General features: G+C 41.4%; 1 protein-coding gene across 1 annotated transcript in view; it reads right to left on the minus strand.

The window, feature by feature from the left end:
* Nucleotides 1-21,469, minus strand: part of CYYR1 (cysteine and tyrosine rich 1) — a 56,758-nt gene extending 35,289 nt beyond the window's left edge. Inside the window, exons 1-2 of the mRNA XM_010722776.3 lie at nt 21,355-21,469; nt 20,099-20,204 (exon numbers count right to left, since the gene is read on the minus strand). Of these exons, the coding sequence (XP_010721078.1) occupies nt 20,099-20,204; nt 21,355-21,469 (221 nt within the window). The remainder of the gene's footprint in view (nt 1-20,098; nt 20,205-21,354) is intronic.
* Between the last annotated feature and the right edge of the window lie 222 nt (nt 21,470-21,691).

The raw sequence follows: 21,691 nt of genomic DNA on the forward strand, positions 1-21,691 counted from the left end.
AAAAAAGAACACACACACACACATGCTCATAGAATTGGGAACACTTGATTCCTTTAAGGCATCTGCAGGCCAAACTGACAACAGACTGCCCAAGGCTGCCCAGGACACCAGTGTCAGAGCCAAGAATTTACCTACAGTTTTCACTAGTAGGTTGCCCAATAATTCAATCCAAATTCTGTCCTTGGTACTTTCACAAAATAAACCCAAAGGAAATCCCAGTATTAGCTGAGATAATTCTGATGAATCACAAGAACTATGGTATGGCTGGAACATGTGTTTTTCTCCCACGCATCAGAAACAGGGATGATGCAGAAAATCCCCAACAAACCACTGGCTTGGTAAAACAATTAATTACTGACCTTATAAAGGTTTAACAGGATAAAAATCCTGCTAACAAAGCATCAAAATGTACAGTTAAGTTTTATCTTCTGATGAAGAAACCTCATTTGTGCTAAAATATCGGATGATTTATATTTTCCATTTCAATAGATCGTTTAAGATTCAACAGATTGCTGAATAAATTGTTTAAATATGCAAATCGTCTGGGCATTTTGTGATATTTCTCCAAGGACTTTTTCCCTGTAGTTTTCACCAGATCATGCAAATTGCTAGTGATTCAAAAAAGGGAGCATATTATATTTTAATTGACAGGGTGTTTATTTCAGCGCCAGCTCTTTCACAGTGAGATTTTCCCTTAGATAACTAGAAACAGATGACCTCCAGGAATACCCATATTCTGTGGGGCTTATGACAATACAGAGTATTGGGAGAGATGGAGCACAGGAAATTAAGTGTTTTACATAGATAAAATGAGCTGACTCTGGAAATACAAACAGTATTAAATTGCAGTATATAGTGAGCCCTGTACACCTAATTTCCATGGTAAGTAACGAGCTGTAATAGACATTCATGCACTCATTGCACAGCATCCCCAGAACTCATTCTGCCTCTCCCCATGTCCCATGCAGAGGCAGGCAGCCTCCATTTCCCAGTGCCCAAGGGCAGCTCTGCCAAGGCAATGCTGGGTTTCCCACTACCTTAGTGCTCATCCACCCTTGGCTTCCATGAAGCTTCAGTTCCATGAAGCACTCTTGACTTGATGTTTAGAGAATCTACTTCTAAGAGCTACAAAAAGGAAAGGAGGTTTTCGCCTTCTTTCCCATAGCTGCCTCCTGAGCCTGCTTCTTTAATTACCCTTGTTAACCAGCAGCCCAAAATCTGAACCTCCAGGCCAGAAAAGAAAAATAAAAGACGAAAAAAGACAGCTTTTTCCTTAACGATTCATGCACTGATTTACTTTATTCACTTCCTTGTGAAAAGGGCAATGCATTTGTTACTGCATTATAGAATAATGTCAGACACAACTTCTTTTTTCCTGTTTTCCTAAAGCTCCGCTTATGTACCAACCTAGAAAGCAAGTAACAAACGCACTCAGTCCTTGTTAGCCAAATTGTTTTCCTAATATGCTTTGCTGAGAAACAAACCCTACTGAGGCAGATTTGGGTACGCTGTTCAGCATAAGCTCAGTTCCCCAGTGATCCACTTCAATCAGAATCTGAAAAGAGTGATGCCAGCCCTGCAGCGTGGTGTGCGCTCTGCTACCTCATGCATTATTTCAGTATGAAATATTTATAAACGGCAGAAAAGGGGTAGGCTTCATCTTCAAAAAGTATAATGATTTTTTTTTTTTAATGTACGAGCGCAACTTGTAAGAATCTGCAACTTGTTTGACATCCTGGGCTTAATAGACCAGTCCCCACTCATTCATACGAAAGGAGCCAAGATTTCACCTCGCTACTAATTTCTCTTTAAAAATAAAACCTGGAATAAGCAGATATATTTTTATATATAGCTAATTTTGCTTTTTTTTTTAAAAAAAAAAACATTAGCTCTTCATAGTACACATGCAAATCTTTTTGTAGAAAAACCAACACAGTACAGTAATTATCTTTCCCCTGGCAGCAGTATGTATACTGCAATTAAAATGGTGGCCGCAGTCTACAGTGTCATGCTGTCACAAAGCTGGTCCCTGGAAGCCCCCAAGGGACCGAAGGAGGAGTATCCGACCACTGAAGGGCCAAGCCAGTAAGCTCATAACACAAAGCAGTCTGGAAGAAGTCAGTGACAGGTAGATCCCCTCGCTCTACCAGATTACACCCGTAAAACGTAACTCCTGTTTTAGCTGGAAACCAGAACAAAACAGCAGAAGGTAAATGGATCCCCTGGGGCACTGAGGTTCTGAGCAAGGGCAGCAGTCTCACAGCTTGGAGGACCCGGGGCTGAAGAGCACAAATCTCTGCAAATTAACCTTCTGTCTGACGTGTAACTCACTAATGAATTCTGCAGAAACAGTTACACAACTGACCTGCTCTCCATAGTGCAGATAAAGCTTTACTCTTTTTTACCTGCAGATTTAGAATATTTACCAGTACACAGCTAATTGACTCTCTGGAGAACAAACCCAATTCTGCTTCCTTTGAAACATCAGGAATCTAATACTGGTTGTGTGGCATCTTGCAAGCAGGAAAACAGAGGTTGTTACTACCCAGCATTTCTCAGGTCATCTTTTTATGGAATAACTAGCTACTTATATTTTCACTAAATAGGGTGTGATTTATTTATGTATTTATTTATTATTTGGCAAAACTAGAGGTCAGCTGACCTCCTTCCATTCAGCCCCCAAACACGTCCTGTTTCTGTCACTAGCTAGCCTATGCCTTTAATTTATATTTCCTTCAAGCCTGCATTATAAATAGACCTCTACGGAGGTACTGTGTGTGCAGATACTTATAAATGCCAGAACCACTGTGACTCCAGCCCAGGGAGCCAAGAGACATGCACGGAGCTGAGCTGAGCGATGGAGAGTGCTGCACAGCCTCTGCCAGCTACAAGAACAGCTTTTGATGGCATGCACGACTCCTAAATGTCCTGGTTTAAACAGATTGTAAAAAAAAAAAACCAAAAACCGAAAAACAAACAAACAAAAAACCCCCGAAAGTTAAGTCCACTAAGAATTCTGAACATTTCTTACATGAACTACTTGTGGAATTATAAATTCCAGGCTAGGTAGCTTCTCTGTTTAAGCATCAGGACAAATGCACCACAGGCAGCGCGTTTGCATCCCTCTGCCAAGAAGATAATGGGACACCACTACAATGAGTTGCTAAAAAGACTATGCTTTATTAAAGGTAGCTGGTCTGGTTACAACCACATCTTAGTATAAGGAATTCTTCAGGAAATCAGGCATTTGTTCCTGTTGAAACCATTTTCCTCTTCTGCAGTCATTACTCCCCTTTGGTCACTCATTCCTTCTGAGTATTGTCTGCCTGACTGACAGATACTGCAGGGAGAGGCATTATGTGGGGAATAAAAGTCTATTCCTAATGTATTTCTGTCTTACTGGATGTAGCCTTACCAACAACACAAAAGGCTCCATTTCACTCAGTGCAGCACAGGCTGTGCTAAACCTACGCCATCTGGTGCAGAGGCACACAGTAAGTACCTATTTAAATTTAGAGAGTAGCTACAGTATGACCTACAGATCTCAGCAGTAGATGATCATGTCTGAGCAACATTATGTGCTTCCATTATCACCCTCCCTTTTAAATGGAGCCCTAAAGCTGACAGCACATTAGCTATTTTTGCAAGCGTTGTCTTATTACACATTGCCTTCTTCATGGCACTATAACTAATTCACTGGAAACTTCCAGACATGGACTATACTTTGCAATATTCACTGTCCTGTTTCCTGACATTAAGTTAATAAATTCAAAATGTAACAGCTCTACATCAAAGTACCTCTCTCTGAGCCAAACTGCAGTCTTGCTTTCAGTATATGACTTTGCTTCAGGTTCTGAATGGAGATTACGGTGATTTTTAAATGTGCTGCTTAAGGGAGGCTTGAGACATCCAAGGGAGCTGTAATAAAATATACCTCCATGTGATTAGTTCAAAAATTGCTGCTGGTCTTCCAGCAGAAATGATTTGATGGTTTCAGTCCACTCCAGAATTGAAAGGGATCCAGCTCCCAACAGCTGTAACTGGCCATTAAGCCACCATAACGCACACCACTCATGATGCTGACTGGCCAACTCAGCAGTAAGGCTGAAAAGCAAATGCCATTTCTGTTCAGGTGGAGGAGGAGAGGATAGCATTACCACTAAGGAGGTGATAGTCCTCTAATCACTGCCACATCCCATGAAATACAGCATGAAACTTTCCGCTAAATTTGCTAGGAGCTGGACTGGGACGCAGGCTACAGAACAAGCAGTTTTCAAGAGAATTTCATTATAAACAAAACCAAAAAAGAACTAGTCCACATGGTTTACAGCAAAGCCATACACCGTCAGCATGACCACTTGTACTTATGAAATAAACATTACTGTAAAAAACGCTTTGTGCCTTGTCAGACAATTCAAGAAATGTTACATCTTTAGCAGCTAATGCTTCCTCCTTATGCCCCGTTCCTTGTGAGAACCACAACAGGCCATCCTCTCCTGTTGTGCTGACCTGGCTAGAGAAAAATGCTTCCTCCTCCTTCTCTTCCTCCTAACTGGCTGGGTGAGGTGCTGGAGGGAGGCCATGCGTTTGGGTGCTCACCTTTGTCAGGGCACTGGTGAGACAGGTATGCAGAGAAGCGAGCTCCCTTTCCACACACTGCTCATGCAGGTGGTGAGCCAGGAGTCTGGCAGAAGGAGGAGCTGATTTATAAAACAGCTCTGGACAGTTTCTCATTTCACCAAACCAGATCAGGCTTCCTGCAGAAGGATTAGGTGGCTAAGATTCCTCCACCACCCCTTTCTGTTCCCACATTCTGTAAGCTGTTCCACACCACAAAAGAAACATCTCTGGGAGTGGGCTTTTATCCTTGGAGAATGACAACTTCTGGAAGCCCTTTCCTGCCTCTCTTTGAACACAAAACACTTCCAGAGGTGGTAGATGTGCTCCACTATCACCCTACATTTCTTGTACCTGCCTGTGGAGTCCTGCCACCTCATCCACAAGCTCCTGAAGACCAGATGTTACCGTGGTCTAACACAAATAACACAGAAGAAACCAAACATTTCATGTGACAAAGCTATTAAGTGGCAACAAGCAGGAAATGCTTTGAGAATTTAAAAAGAAGTTTAATAGTAAGATTACCCTGACTTTTGGTGGGAAGGCAATGTCTTCTTAAAGGTACTAGATCTGTGGAGCAAACAATGGGGAAGGCAGCCCCCTTCAGCAGGCAGCCTATGGAAAAATTTCTACAGCCCATTTACTGTATGAAGTTGGAAGGTACAACATCCTGCTTCACATATGCCATAAAGACACTGCACTGACACCAAACTGCACTGACGAACGGGCTCCAACCATCACTTCTGTCTATGTACTTCAGAGATTAAAATGGCACACGTGAACAATGCATCAACCATTGCTGTGCATGTGGACCAGAAGCATTTATTACCAATCCAGTTCTACAGCCTCAACGAGATTCCTACCGACTTCAGGATAAATCAAGTTGGCATTTTCAGGACCTTTGCAAACCTGTTTTTAGACTGTAGAAATTAAGACTGAGACAGACATATAAAGGCAGATTCATTTTTTCAAAGACGGTCTTGAAAATAACTAGCTAAAAATGCAACTAAAAAAAATCCTATTTCATAGCTTAAATATAACAGCGCTATGAAAAATATGCTAAGTAGCTTAAGAGAATGAATATATTGTTACTGAAATCTATTTCAAACAGGATAGACCTTATTTTCACTCTCATTTTGACCTTTATTTGAGAAGATGCCATCAAACTCCAGACAATTCCCACGACTGAAATGTGGCTGTTGATGGCTATAAGCTGTTCAGAAGGGACACGCAAGGAAGGAGAAGAAGAGGCTTTGCCCTTTACATCAAGGAAGGAATAGAGTATGAAGAGCTGTCCCTTGCCATGAGCAAGATGAAAGATTATGGGTGAAAGTTAGACACAGATGCAACAATGGGAGCCTTGTGGTTGGTGTCTACTACAGGCTACCTGAGCAAGTGGAGCTTGTTGATGAAATCTTCTTCCTCTTGGAAGCCAACAGACCCTGGGCTGCATCAAAACAAGCATGGCCAGCAGGGTGAGTTAAGTGATTTTGCCTCTCTACTCCGTGCTGGTGTGAGTAGAGTACTGCATCCAGGTGTGGAGCCCTCAATAAAGGAGAGACATAGACCTGTTGGAGCGCATCCAGAGGACAGCCACAAAAATGACCCAAGGGATGGAACATTTCTCCTACAAGGACAGGCTGAGACAGCTGGGGCTGTTCAGCCTGGAGAAGAGAAGGTTCAGGGAAGATGGGTGAGGAACCTTTCAGGATCTAAAGGGGATCTTGCTGGGATGAAATTTTTCCTAACATCCAATCTGAATTTCCTCTGGTGCAAATTAACACCATTACCTCTCATCCAATCACTGCAACCTGGGAGAAGATGCTGATTCCCACTTCTACAACCTCCTTTCAGGTAATTATAGAAAGCAACAAGGCCATCCCTAAGCCTTCTCTTCTCCAGACCTCAGAATTTTGTGTGTGCATGTGCATGTTTTTTTTTGTTTTTTTTTTTGAAAGGAACAAGAAAGAGCCATGCTGCTCAGACTAAAGTCAAGAAGTAAGAACACTAAAGTCAACGTACACAAAGACATTCAGTTTTCCAACTCTGAGGAGTTTGGAAAGCAAGCACTCCAAAAGCCAGGGGTGACTCTGGATGCCCTCAGCCACAGGAGGCCAACTGCAGAATGTCTGAGTTTTTTGTGACTTCCCAGTGCCTCTTCTGTGGAAGTGATCCTCTTGCCAGATGCATAAAAATGGGATCTGAAATCCCTAAGCACTTCTGAGCAGAAAGCTGTAAAACCGTTTGTTATGTTTTTAATTACGTTACATAGATCATCTCTCTCGGTATTGTCACTGAATTCCTGAAATTCCACAAAAAAAAGACATTTAATTAGAATGCTGAAATTTTTATTGCAATTTCTGAACGTATTAACATCACAGGAGAGGGACTCTTGTTTGTGTTCAAAAAAGCAATGCCACAGAGAAAATGAAAAAAGCATCCCTGCACTGTCTTGCTAGGTGTTGTTTGCCCTGGCACGGAGGTACTACTTCTGCAAGCAAAAGGCATAAGCTATTCTACAGCCCTTCAGCTTCTATTTTGAGCAATCCAAATAATATTTCATCTGGCACCAGCTGTGACATTTTGACTGTAATCAGCAACAGCTGGAATGAGGCCAGCAACATACTTCACATGAGCTAGCTGCCAGCATCAAGAATTTTGGCCACCAATGGCTTGAGCTGCTTACAGCTCTGAAATGTCTCATATCAGGATCAGAGAGGGGCTCTTATGCACTACTACAAGCAATATGCATTAAAGGCCAAGTTTAAATCTGTATAGAGGTGTACACACCCTTACACATTGAAAATATCTGCCAAAGACATACAAATCCTGTAACCCAACTGCTTCATGAAAAACATATAATTACAACCTGCACTACAAAGTACACTGAAAAGGAACAAATTCATGTTACAGAACCCCCTTTATATATGTCATCTGAGATCTTCAAAAGTGCATTCATTTAAAAGTATCTTTGTCACATACAGACACACATACACACATATTTTCAGTCGGGGATTTTGCATTTGATTCCTCGGTCCTGACTGGCATTGGAAAACGTTCAGTACAAGTACTAATCCCCAAAGAACTTTGCTGCAAACAATCCTCATTACACAGTAATTCTTTGCTGCCTCTACTTTCTGATGTGTCAGCCAGTTCTTAATCCTTTTAACTTTTTAATGAAGGAGTAGTTACACAATGGCATCATCCCATAAAAGATCACAGATGTTTCCACAAAGAGCACATGGCAGGGAGGAACAGGATGGGATCCTGCTCATAGGGATGGGCAACTGCGGTACAAACATATTCTGCAAGGATGGGGCTCTCAGGCTGAGAGAAACAACAGCATGCATTTTGAGTAGAGGAGAAATACTGAGGGAATTCTAGAATTTCCTCTGAAGAGATCTCTGCTGGCAGGGACAGGGACAGCAACAGCTCCCATACAAGGACACAGTCAGATCTGCGCTGGGATGGCCACGCACATCACTACAGCGTGAGAGGCACAGCGTGGTCTCTCCTGGGGAACAGCTGCACTTTCCAGGCCAAACTGTTTTTATTTTGGCTTCTGGGCCTGTTTAGAGCTGCTAGAACAGAAGAGCGCGAGCCTGGTGAGGAAGCTTTTCCAAGCAAGGCGCTTGCTGCCAAGGCTTCTGTGTCGCTGCAGACACCATGAGGGCCTTCCAAGCCCTCTGGCAGGCCAGGCAGGTGGATAGAGACAAAAAGTAAAACAAGTAGGCTATTTTGTGAGAAAGCAGCAGCTAAAAACCTTATAATAAAACAGGACTGAAAATATTTGGCTACCAAACAAGGGTCAGTTTGAAGTTCAGCCTCAAGCAACTTCCTAAGTAGGTTAGACCATAAAATCCAAAGCATAAGGCTTAAATTGACAGGGAGAGAACCTCCAATCCCTTTTTTATGGCTCAGGCCCCTGGTCAGCTGGGCTTGTGTTGCTCTTGGGAAACCAGTCTGAGGATTTTGCTGACACTACCAAGAAAAAAAAGTGCTTCTCAAGCCTGAGCACAGTCAATGGTGCACCAGGAACCCTTACTGCCATGGAGCTTGTCCAGATCTCTCCCGGACAGGCCAGACATAGCCCATATGATGTTGCTGGCCAGTTACGGAGGACAATCTTGTACTTCCTCTCACAGTGGACTGTATTTTCAGCCAGTGTAAATCAGTGCAAATCAAGTAGCTTGATAATTTTGCTCACTTAATTGACAGATTGCACCTCCTGATACAAGTTGAAAAAAATAGGACAAGAGAAAAATAGAGCAACAGCCATAGCAGTGCTACTGGCGATTATGAAGGAGCTGTTAGTTCTGCCAGTTATTAAAACCATTCAAGTGACAGATAACAGTAATATATCTTTTGACTTGTTTCACAAATCCACACACCCTGGGTTTTCTGTGAGCACAGCAAGTGTTGAGCCCAGAAAAACAATGACATCTCATTACAAAGCCCTATCAGCACCTGAAACACAGATTAAATTATCAACGCATAACAAAGCTGAAGTGAAAACCGTTCCCCAAGGCACAGTTCTTTCAGGTTTAAACTATGGCTGCTAACTGCTAACTGGCTTTCTAGGTACTGGTCTCACAAAGCAGTTATTGCTTTTATATTGGCTAAAAGAGGTACTGCATCTTTCCTCAGTGCCAAGGGTCTTTCCTGATGGAGTGGCTCTGGGAGACAACTGGGAAGGTGCAAGAAGGCACCCACGAAGCAAGCTTGCCCTTACCACACACCGGTGCCAGCCTCTCTAGGGCCCCACCCTTACCCCTGCCAAAAATCCAATCACTGGGCTGGATCAACACAGCCCCAGTGACTTTCTGGATCAGCCACCAGGTGTCCCCATGGAGGAGTCACCTCTCCACATTTTAAGCACCAAGAACTTCCAAGTAACGCAATTTCCTCACAGAAGAGACAAGTCAGTCTTTGAGAAGAGTCTAACCTATCTGCTGCAAGCTCCTGGGATAATCTGGGATTGCCGGTAGCTCTGCAATAATAGCTCCTTTCTGGAAGGAAAACAAAGCAGAAGAATACAGAAACTTAATCAGTGTCATCCCAAAAGTATTTCACTGTAACCTTAGACAGATTTCTAACTACACAAACTGCAGGTGTTACTTCCCTTAACTCATTAAAATACCTGACAATCTAATGAATACTCAATACTTCTTGGCTCCCAAGGGCAGCAGCCTCCCTGCAGCTTCCCACTACTCCCTGCTCCAGCAGGGTCACCTGGGATGGCATTGGAGGGGACCACAGGGCTCTCCAAGTGTGAGCTGGGACATCCTTCTGGGTAATTATTTATGGAAATGCAGAACAAATCTTCTCTTGTAGGAAGTAACAAAACTCTCCTCTAAACAAGGATGCAGGGCTCAAAAACCAAACCAGAGTGACAAAGTTGCTTTATGACTTGCTAAATTGGAGTGATACAAAGCAGGGCTGCTTATCTAGCTGCACACAGGCCAGCTCACACTCAGAGGTGACTCTGCCTGCCAGATAAACAATACCAACCACTGTCTGCTGTGTAAACACCAATCAGCTTGTAAATAGCTGCTGTCAGCTTGCCACTTCACAGGAACACAGGATAGAGTTCCTGTACCTACCAGCTGGCCCAGAGCATCAGAAGGTGTAAACAGTTCAGACCCCAAATTCTTACTTCTGTGGCTAATGCAAAAGGACCTTTTTAGGTCATCAAAGCTTTTCACTGTGGCACCAGGCAGCACCAGCCATTTCCTGAGCTGGCTGCTTGTCCTCACACATGTGTCTGGGAAGAAAAGCTCACTGGGGATGGTGCAAGAAAAATCTCCTTTCATGATACAGGATTTTAATTTGAAATAACTTAGGTTAGAAGGCAGTGACAATGTAAATTTACCAAATACAGATGTTAAATACCACAGCTTCCCTTTCAATTTCAGCTTATTATCTTATTTCCTTGATGGCAACATAGTATCAGAAACACACAAAACATACAGCATCCCTGTAATATAGCAATTTTGAAAGTGTTACTGTCAAGATGACATTTTATTACATTTCAAGAAATATGCTAATTTGATCATGAGTTTCATTTAGCAGTATGAAGGCTCAAGAACAAATATGAATTGTGCTTTTCTTAAAACAATTTTAAATGGAGAAAAAAGCCATAACTTCTCAGCCAGCCCCCTGTCCCCTTGAAGCTCTGTTCTTTTGCTCTCCTTCGGAATTTAATATCACATTATCTCTGCAAGGAGCCACATGAGGAAAGCAATGCGAGGTAAGCAGACAGGCAATTCTGTCATCCATTTTCATAATTTCAATTTATGTAAATAGGCCATCCACTGCCAAGCCAAACACAGGGTTACCACAGTGGGCTGAATAAACAATATTAGCTTTCAGCCAAGTAAATATATTAGCTATCATCGGACACAGCCTCACTGAGGTCTCCGGGGACAAGGAGCATGCAGAATAGCAAGTGGTAAGCACACTGCAGAGCTGTCAGCAAGCAGAAAGGCAGACAAAAATAACTATTGTTGTCGAAATGTGCAACATTTGCACATGAGATGCTCTAATGGAATAGTTTTAAGGGAAGGTTGATAATTCCTCAGGTTAGATTAACACTACGCATCTCATTCACAACTGTGAGAGCTTTGGTGCTGAACATGGCATTGGAAGAACCCTCACATGCAAAGTCCCACTCTGCCCAGGAGGTTTTCACTGGAATATGCTCATCCGTTCCATATTCTGTGTCCAAATTCAGACATCAAGCTTTGGCTCCAATTAATCCAAATTCTACCCAGAGCCCAAATAATTTGCCTTTGTTTGAGATCATCCATACTGCTTTTAGAATTGACTAGTCCATCCTAGGTGGATTGCAGGCATGCAACACCCAAATGTTGTTTCCTTGCCTGACAGGATATTGCAAGTATAAGACTGTAAGTGTTTTGAAACCTTTGGATGATAACACGCTACATAGTGGAAAGCAAAGATGATTACGAAAAAAAAGTTGCATTTTTTAAATACAAAATACCACACTAACAAAATTCTCGCTACTCTTCCAGGAAAATCTCAAACATTCCAAGAGATATATTTCACCAAAGTCTTGTACAAAATATGATTAGTGCTGCTTTAGTTCCAACAATAATAAGTAAGTGTTAAATCTGTGATAGCTGCTTATTTCTTTTCCTGCAGGTTTACATTTCCAAAGCAGCAGATGAGGAGAAGCCTTAAAGCTCAGGGACTTGCTGAAGGATTTGATCCAAACAAAAGAATTAAGAGCTGCTATCATATAACATTTAAACACCGTCATATTATAAGTGCTACTTGTAAATGAGTAATTTATTTTGGGTCTTTCCAATGTTTGCCTTTTGTCCCTGAATTCTCCTCAGTATATTATCAGACTGTTCCTATTTTTTGTGTTCTCCATGGGGATTTGTTGCAGAGGCATTGTGAAAGGAAGGAACACTGCTTACCTCCAGGTTCTGTCTCACCCGGCTGCTGGAAGGAAAAAAACAAATGCACAGACAGCACAGGAGCAAACAGTACTGGGGAATCACTGATCAAACCAGCAGTAAATAACAGAGCATCGGCACATACATTAGGGACAGAATTTTATATGTTATTCCTAGCCTGCAAACACTGGTGCCTTATGGGCTCTCAGCAGCTGGAAACAGCTATAGGGCAACAGTACCCTGGTTATGCTTTCCTTGGATCACCTTGACTAAGGACTGTATGAAGGACTGGGGTAGCAGTAGCTTATACAGCCCCTTTATGCTTCATTCAGCATTAAGCCAAGCCTCCCTTGTATGCAAAAGGAATAATTCCATTTAATGATAGCAGTAAAAACCTCTTATCTGTGTGAATGAACCAAAAGAGGGAGGTAAGATGATGTAGCCTGCTGTCTGTGGTATTTGTGCCTCGCCAGCTCATACTAAATACACATACAGTAAGAACCCAGATATATCTTGAGTTTTACAAAAATAAATCATTAAATAAAGAAAAAGAGTTTTATGGTAGCGTAAGTTATTCCAAATGTAAATGTCATTACTTTTTTTTTTTTTAGTGGAGAAAAATCATTAAGAAAACTTCACTGAATTTCTAAAGATTATATTAACTATGGAATTTCCATCTAGTTGTGGTTATAAATCTCAAAGGAACTTGTGACTGCCCTAATGTGAATTAGTAGCTCATTTCCTTTAAATTTTAATCACTCACATGCTCCAAACTTTGTTTCTGTCTCTTAAAGAGGTACATTTAAAATCAAAATGAGAATTTATCTTTCTAGGACAATACAGTTCAAACACGGAACGAGTGCTACAGCTTTTATTTGGACTAGTTGCAACTACACTGTGCGCTGCATCATACGGCCCTCTTGTCCAGTTTTTGACCCAGAAGTATATTCATTAATAACCGTGCTCTCAGTCAGTTTGATATTACTTACTAGAGGGAAACCAGTACAAAATGGAACAGAGTAATCCTCTGAGAATCCTCCAAACTCTGTGAAATCTCGGAATTAGTTAATAAAACAGAAATTGTTCAGCTGAGGGTAGAGAAGGCACGCACGTATCTGAGAAATGCGGGGAGCTAGTGCAGGGAATGGATTAGTCAGCTGAGATGGGATTTGTCTTGCGTACTTTCTGACCCCACCATAAGTGATGCACCTTGGTAAGTGGCATCTGAAGTGGGAACAAGGGAGCATGGAGCGGCAGAGAACATTGAGGAAACTGTGGTGATGGGAAAAAAAAAGTGTTGGTTTTTTTTTCCTTCTGACAGCTGGATTCAACAAGGTATCCAAGTTTACAACTTGTCCCACTAGAACCAGTGCATGGAGTCCCCTCTGAAGTACATAGTAATTAACTATTGACTTAAACAGGATGAATGATCCATTGCATCCACTCACTGTCTTGAAGTTATACGTGCATTTAACTACTTTGTTGAACCGATGCCTAGCAGACTATCAGAACTTTCTTGGAAGCTTTGGATGTACAGATGACTGAACAAAATGACAGTTTCTTATCAAATGTAGGGATGTATCCTTCTCCTTCCGGATAAAGGGGAAAAAAAAAAAAAGGAGAAGGGATATAAAATAACAGACAGAAGAAAACAATTCTTACAAAGAACAGTTCACTTCTGATCTACGTATTCTTCCAGGCCAAGTCTTTAGGTAGACTTACTAAATGCTACGAAAATATTCACCTTTTACATGACCAAACCTTACAGAAAAATCTTACAATCTTCCAAAACAGACCACTGCAAGTGATAAACACAAAATTATCTCACCTTTTCACTGAAAATACATTTTAGAAATAAACAGTGCAATAAAAGAAAGTTAATTTTGCTGAATCCCTTAGGAATGTTTATTTCCTCCACTCCAGCAAGTCTTCTGGAAGTCACAGAAAGCATTTCAGTGATTTATACCATAATGCATCCATTTTCAGTTCAAACTCTAGCAGTCTTCCAAACGATGTAAAACAGATGATCCACAGAGATGTCAAGAACTCAGAACCATGCTAGCCTTTTTTCTCACTAATAACAGAACATGCACGTTTACAAAAATTTGCAGTTTTCATTAAAATATTCTACTTCTGATGACTACATAATAAAAAACAACACAAAACTTCCAAAAACAAACAGCCAAAAGAACTCAGTTTTTTTTAAGTCCCAAACATTATAAAAGAGTTACTCAGATGCCCTGTGACAAAAAAAAAAAAAGAAGAGGTAGAAAATGTGAAACGGGAGCTATCTTTTGATACTTTCTGTTTGGCAAACAAAACAGGTTTTTTTCCATTTTAAGTGCTTGTCACAACACAGTGTCAGAATTAAAAGCACAATGGGCTAAAGAAGAGACGCCCTAAGTTTTAAATCTGGTGTTGACAAGGGTTTCCTCTGCATCCTTCATAAGAGCAGACACTGCTCTGGTCGTAAATCTGATTGCACATTCTCTACTGAAGGATATGAGCTGGAACAATAGGCATGGAACAAAAAACAATGGAAGTTGAATTGCTTTGCAAAAGTCCCACTTCGACTATCAGCTCTTTCTCCAGCAGATCTTACAATGAAAACACGATCCTAGGCCTTTCTTTAAGCAGTAGTTTGTTAATCAACCCCCCGTACAGAGCAAGCTGGATGCCACCTCTTGCACAGTTTTTCCCAGGCTGAAGCATGAATAGCACACTTCCATAGGCATGGCATATGGTAAAGACCAAGGATTAAAAGTCCAAACAGCTATCCCTCTCTTACTCAGAATGAAGGGGAAATTATTTTAGTCCAATTACTGGCATCTTGCCCTCCCCAGTGACATGTTTACAGCCAGCCCAGTGCTTAAAAAACCATCCTCAGGCTCTGTTTCTGTCACCTAACAGTTTAACCTGCAATGCTCTTTTAAGGAGACTCTCCTGACCAGAAGCCTCAACACAAGATAAATAATTACTGAATCAGGCTTTTATCTTACCTGCTGGCATTGTATCAGAAATTCCAGAGTCAGAGGTATGAAATGTTAACTGTCAGGCAAAGTGCACTTTTCCATATTGTCAAGAAGTACTCCAATCACGGGAAATTTTGAACATTGCACTGATGAAGAGGAACCCATTTTTATTTTTAGAAGAATATCAAACAGCTGAAGTGCAGACATAGAACCGTCCCCAACCCATATGTTGCTTCACATATTTATTGTGGGATGCCTGAACATATCTAATTTTAATTATTTGGAATATACAGTGACTACTAAGCTTCCTGATTTTTTTAAATTCACTATAGAGTTTAGAGGCTATGCTACTCTTAACTCTTAAAATGTTAATTCTATCCTTCAGTGTGCTCCTCCCCCATTCCCACCCTCCATTCCATACTGCCACATCAGGTGAATCAGCTTAAGGGACAATCTTGCACGAAAAAACTGTCATTCTCTGAGGTCATCTACGTTTCTCACAATACTACTGGATATGAAATATTTCACATCAAATGCCACACCTAGACACACTCACCACACAGTTTTTTCTTCAGCTTTGCAGGCTGAGGCCTACACGTGATTTTTATGCTTGTTTTTTTCTGCCTCCTTTCCTCCCATTCTTTCTGTCTGCCTTCCTTCCTTCCTGGCTACACTGAGCAGTCTCTGGACTTCGGAGCTTTTGAGGATGCTGGGGTTTGAGGCTGGAGCTGAAGGCAGTAACCAGATGTCTCCAACTCCTCTGAGTGACAGAAGGTGAAACACTGCTGGTTGGTTAGTTACGAAGATACTCTTGCTGGAGGCAAATCTGGAGCAGGTTTGAGAGAAAACACACTGCAGTCCTCTCAGTCCCTTGCCCGGCAGCAAGCTGCAGAAGCAGATGCAACACGAGAAACTGGTAAAAGTTCAGTCACCCATGATTCAACAGGCAGTGAAACTAGCTTCTGAGAAGGAGGGGAATTTGTGTTTCTTGACTTCAAGAGCTAGGATGATGCCAAAGGCTGGAAAGGGCATCCCAGTGTTACCTTTTGATGAGAAATGAAAGGCTGGGCAGGAGGAACAGTCTAACCATTCAACTGTTCCTGCATCTTTTCATTTATTGATTACAAATCTACTACATTGCCCACGTCCAAACAGAAATCTGTAATTTGTCCAAGAAATACAGCGTTTTTAGAAGAACTAACTACTGAGCACTAGATGCTGAGAGAATAAACAGGAGGAAATGCATATGCATCAGATGAAATAATGTCAGTTTGTAATTAATGAAAACTAGTGGGAAGGGAAATACAGCTGGAAAACTAAGGCTGTAACAACTTGCTCTGAAAGGGTATCATGAAAAGCAAGAGGAGGAGGAGGAGGAAGGATGTGTCATTTTACATTAGAGATACTCATGAATTTACAGACCACAGATCTTGAAAGCTTACAGATTATACCTGAAGTCCAGCTAAAGGTGGTGTTATGGGACTTTTTACAGTCTTTGGAATCCTAATGCTAGAGTGAGCTGATAACTTTGCATCTGTTCTTCATGTACAGAAAGAAAAACAGGCTAATCACAGATGCACACAGCCTGGAGATGTTTGCTGAAAACTTCATCTGACTAAAGAAAAAAACTCCCCAGTGCCCTAAAAAGATGACGATTTCCTCAAATAGAAAACTCCAGAACCCTACATGGAATATCTCAATGTTGAATCTCATTTTAATGAGTGAAGAGAGAATTAATCATCTATAAGCTAAAAGCTGCCTAAGTATCAGTGATCATGATCTAGTTACAGTGATTCTGTTTTAAAATTAGGATACACATTATTGGCTGGTGTTTCTATTCTGTTTGCACAATCATAGGCATACGAGTCTAGAAAAAGAAGAGTGAAAGGCATAAAATAAAACATGGAATTGTTTTAAAAAAGAACCTACTGTGTTTTGAAAGGTTCTTCCGAAACTGCAAGGAAAAGTTACTGTTATGTAGAAAAAACATCCTGGAGAAGAACAGGAACCTCAGAAAGACATGCAGAGGAGAAAAGTTAGTGATAAATAAACAAAGAAGCACTTAGAATCTCTAAAGAAGCAGATTAGCCAATAAAACACTAAAGACTACTAACAGTGTTTTAGACAATAAAAAGGCATTCTAAAAATAGCCATGCAGATAAAGTCCACTCTTTGGTGTAGGCAGCAAGATCAAAAATGATGATACCGGAAAACAAAGATATTGAAAGAACGTAATGATGTGGAACTATCAGGGCACATAGCTTGTTGGGTTAAATCTAAAAGTTTTCTAAACTCAGTTGTTCACAGTAAGACACCAAAACATGGGTCACTAGCAGTGATTTCCAGATTCCAGGGAATGTGTCCTGCAATGTAAATTCCTAGGTTTGTCATTTGGGGGTGAGGTGACATGAAGCTTCTTCAGGAAAACATGTCACATAAAATAAAGACCAACGTGGTGCAAAAACAGATGGTTATTGTTATGGAACACAGTTAAAATCACAGTCTAAAATCGCTTGTTCTGCCATACCACTAGATGCAAAGCTGGTAACTCTAGCAAAGAACAATCAGCAGGCTTAAAGTATCAGACATGTTTTGAGGACAATGACTTACAAACTTGGACATGAAAGAAACTAGTAAGTTCATTTATGTCTTCAGTGATGATCATTTGCTTCAAAACAGATACTGAAACCTAGATGTTTAATTACAGAAAAAAAATAATCCCAGAAAGAATTCTATCAAAACCCCGTGCTCAGCTCTGACTGCTACATTTCCAGAAGGAAGTGAAAATAATGGAGCGAGCTCGAAGGCAGGCTGAAGAATTGACCCCTGGGCAAATCTTACACGTGAGGCTGACAGAGTTCAATCAGCTTACCGCTAAGGTTCACAGTTGTCACAATGACTATTTAGGGCCACATTTCAAACTCACATGTAGGTTAAGAGCTGACTTTAAGAATTTCAGCCTTCATTTCTCTGCAAAATTTCCCAGCAGTGATAGTAAATTAACTACAGAAGAATTTAGCAGGGCAGGTGGTCAATTCATTAACGCCTGAAGTTTTCAAAATGAGATTATGCATGTTTATAGAAGGCACACCCCATGCAGCTTTTAGTGAGAAAAAAATATATATGTGAAAACTATGGCTCAATCACCCAACATGTCAGATTAGAGTAGTAATAATGACTTCTGACTTGTCTTAGAGTTTATGAATTGAAGTACTTATCCATAAAAAAATGAGAAGAATGAAATACCTCCTTCTGGTCAAACAGCGTTTGTAAAAGCCACTTCAGCATGCATACAGATACACACAAACCTTTCTAACATGCCAGTGTCACTTGCATTTCAGTTCTAACTCAACAGCTGTTTATGTTGGTTAAATAAGTGCACAGAAAAGTAGGTGTGAACCTGGTGTTAAGCATGGTTTGAATATCTCAGCAGTCGTTCTAAAGAATCCCTTGATCAATCCCTCCCACAGCACAGCTCTGACATCAGACTAGGCAAATGCCAGTGATGTTGATGGGCTGTGGGAGAGGAAATCCACTTGCTTTGCTGCTCTATGGGAACCTTCCTTCTTACAATGTGATATACAGCGCTACTGTATCTATCATTCCTAACCATGTATGAACAGGAATGGGTTATTCAAATGCAGCATATCTTCCTATGCATCTAGACAGGAAAGCAATCTTGGATGGAGAAAAGAAAATTAAAAAAAATAAAGGAAATATTCCCTAGGTGAGAGGAAAATAAAATCACTTGTCATTCTCCAAAAGTAATCAATCTTAAATACATGCTTTCTTATTTCCAAAGGAATGAAGGATTCTGATGCTCCATCATCATTTTATTTACTTTAGCCCAAGAACTGTCTGATCCGCTTTAAATGCTGTGGATCAATTCTGTATTAAAATGCCATCACTATGCCTACTCCTTCAAAGTGCTACATAATAAGCTGAAGGCAACAGTGACATGTTCCACAGGTACAAAGCCTGCAACAGAGATGTCTTTCTAGAAAAAACTACTACTTTTGAATTCACTCCTTCCCAGGCACTGAGCAATCCACCTGACATATCACATCTTCCTTCTCTGGTTTCAGCTAAGAATGCAAACCAAAAATACAGAGTCATAAAATCACTGAGATTGGAAAAGACCACTGAGATCATCTAGTCCAAGTGTCAACCCATAATCACCATGCCCAATGATCATGTCCCTCAGTGCCACATTTATCCTTTCCACAGACTGCATGCTAATGGGTGAAGAAATTACTGATGAGGTTGACAAAAAACAAGGTCAGATGCCCTGTCTTGAAGAACATTTTGTGTTTTGTTTAGGTTTGTCCTCACATAGAAATGAAACACTTATGGGTTTTAACTTAAGCCCAGAGTCTGGAGTCAGGTCAACTAGCACACAGAATTTTCTCTTCTTCATCACCAATGCAGAGCTAACACCTGCACTGGATACTACGATTTTTATCGATAGTTACACCTATACTTTCCTCTAGCCAGGAAATATTCATACCCTCTCCATTACACCTGCATTGGTTCTAAGCACTGTGAAACATGCTACTCACACCACAGCGTTAAAGGATCAGATTACTCCCACCCTTGAATCTATTCAATAAACCCCATCAAGAGCCAAAGCACAATTTAGTGAAAACAAACAAGAAAAAAAAATAGTAATCAAAGCAAAAAGGATCTAAATTGCAAGATATTTGAATAGCAGCTCAACTCAGGTATTGTAACAGCATTTCAACAAAAAATACGAGTTTTCTACATACAGTCCTCTTCCCTTGAAGAGCTTGAAGCAAAGTTCTCAGCACCTGTACAGCTTGCTTCCAAAGGCTTCAGCAGCGTACACAAGTTAAGGACATAACCTTAAATCTCAGCAAGCTTTTTGGTATAAGCATGCCTCAAAAATGCATGCAGTGTGAGACCTTACAGCATTAACGTTTGCTAGCAGCAAGGAAAGAAACAACTAAAACCCCACAAACCAAACCCTGTCAGTGTTTATTGCCAAACATAGTTTCCAGCAACCTGAATTCACATCAAGTTCATGAACAGTGAGCATCATTTGTTCTGAAGAGCAAATATACTTACGAAAGGACGTTCCCAATGTAAGCATAATATGAACAGCAGTAGGGAGCGGTCCCATCACAGCAGTAAGCCTTGCAGTCATTATCACACTGAGCCAGACAGTCTTCTGCTGAATAAAAATAACATTCATGCAGTCAAATAACAGCAACAACAAAAAGCCATAGAATACAGTTTTAAAGAAAATGCAATCTAACAGTTTTATACAATCACAGGACTTCACTTGAGGCTTGGCCTGAACCCATAATCCAAATGGCAGCCAATTCCCTCTCATTCCAAATTTCAGTGAGAAGTTCACATTTAGATGCTTTTGTATGCATATTTCATAGCTGGCTGTATCAATCCCTTCTCATATTAAATCATTTAAAATAAAAAAAGAGCATTTCAAAATGTCAAGACACCACGGATTATCTTTCTGTGTTCCAATGAAGACTCCAGAGAACAACCTGAGGCCAAGCTGCCTCCCACACTGCACTGGTGGGTTGGAGAAGAGGGGAATAAAGCTGTCTGTGGGCTGGCTCCTGCCCCATGTCCCTGCTGGAGTGGTCCAGAGTGACACTTAGGGCTGTTTGGGGTTCCCCAGCCAGCTGCCAGCGCTGCCCTTGCTCTATACCTTGAGTGCCAGCTCCATCTCAGTGGGGCCCTGCCAGCCCAGCCCAGTCCCACTGCAGCCAGCTCTGCCCACCACCATGCCAAAGGCCTTCTTGCCTAGGAAGCCAGAAGTGTCCTCAGTAGCAATGCTCTTTGGGACTGATCAACAGCTCCAACTGTGAAATAACAGTAAGCAAGTTCTTTATGACTGAAGGATATGGAAGGACATATTCTTTTATTTTAAAGTTCAATCTCTTGTTTGATAATCACTTTGTGGTGTTGCAAAGTCCTAGGCCATGTTCCCCAAGATAAATGACAGATTTCTCCCGTCTCATCCCATGCTCTCCTTCTTGACCATCAAGAGCTTGCTCACTCTGATGACTCCATTAGCATTTGTAGAATCACAAAATCATTAAGGTTGGAAAAGACCACCAAGATCATCTTGTCCAACCACTATGCCCACTAGCCACATCCCTCAGTGCCACACCATCAACACCTCCAGGGACGGTGACTCCACCACTTCCCTGGGCAGCCTGTGTCACTGCATCACTGCTCTTGCTGAGAAGAAATTGTTCTTAACACCCAACCTGAACCTCTGCTGATGCAACTTAAGGTCATTCTCTCTTGTCCTATCACCATTATCTGGGAAAAGAGGCCGACCACTACCTCACCACAACCTCCTTTCGGATTGTTGTAGAGATCTATGAGGTCTCCCTGAGCTTCCTCCAGGCTGAAAAACCCCAGCTCTCTCAGCCACTCCTCATAAGATGCGTTCCTGCCTGTCATCTATCTTGGCCCAGCTTTCAGTGGGCTGGGATCTAGACAACCCAGCCTCATCATAGCAACCTCTGTGAACACCTCCTGCCCACAAGCTCCCACCTTGCAGCAAGGCTTCTCTGCCTGTGGTTGCACAGTGACCTGCCTGCGCTGCTGATCCATCCTAACACTCATCATCTTAATTTCACACAACAGATTTCAGCAGGTCAGCTCCCATCACCTGTGCAGGAG

This window comes from Meleagris gallopavo, chromosome 1 (genome assembly GCF_000146605.3).
Source record: "Meleagris gallopavo isolate NT-WF06-2002-E0010 breed Aviagen turkey brand Nicholas breeding stock chromosome 1, Turkey_5.1, whole genome shotgun sequence".
NCBI classification, from domain to species: domain Eukaryota; kingdom Metazoa; phylum Chordata; class Aves; order Galliformes; family Phasianidae; genus Meleagris; species Meleagris gallopavo.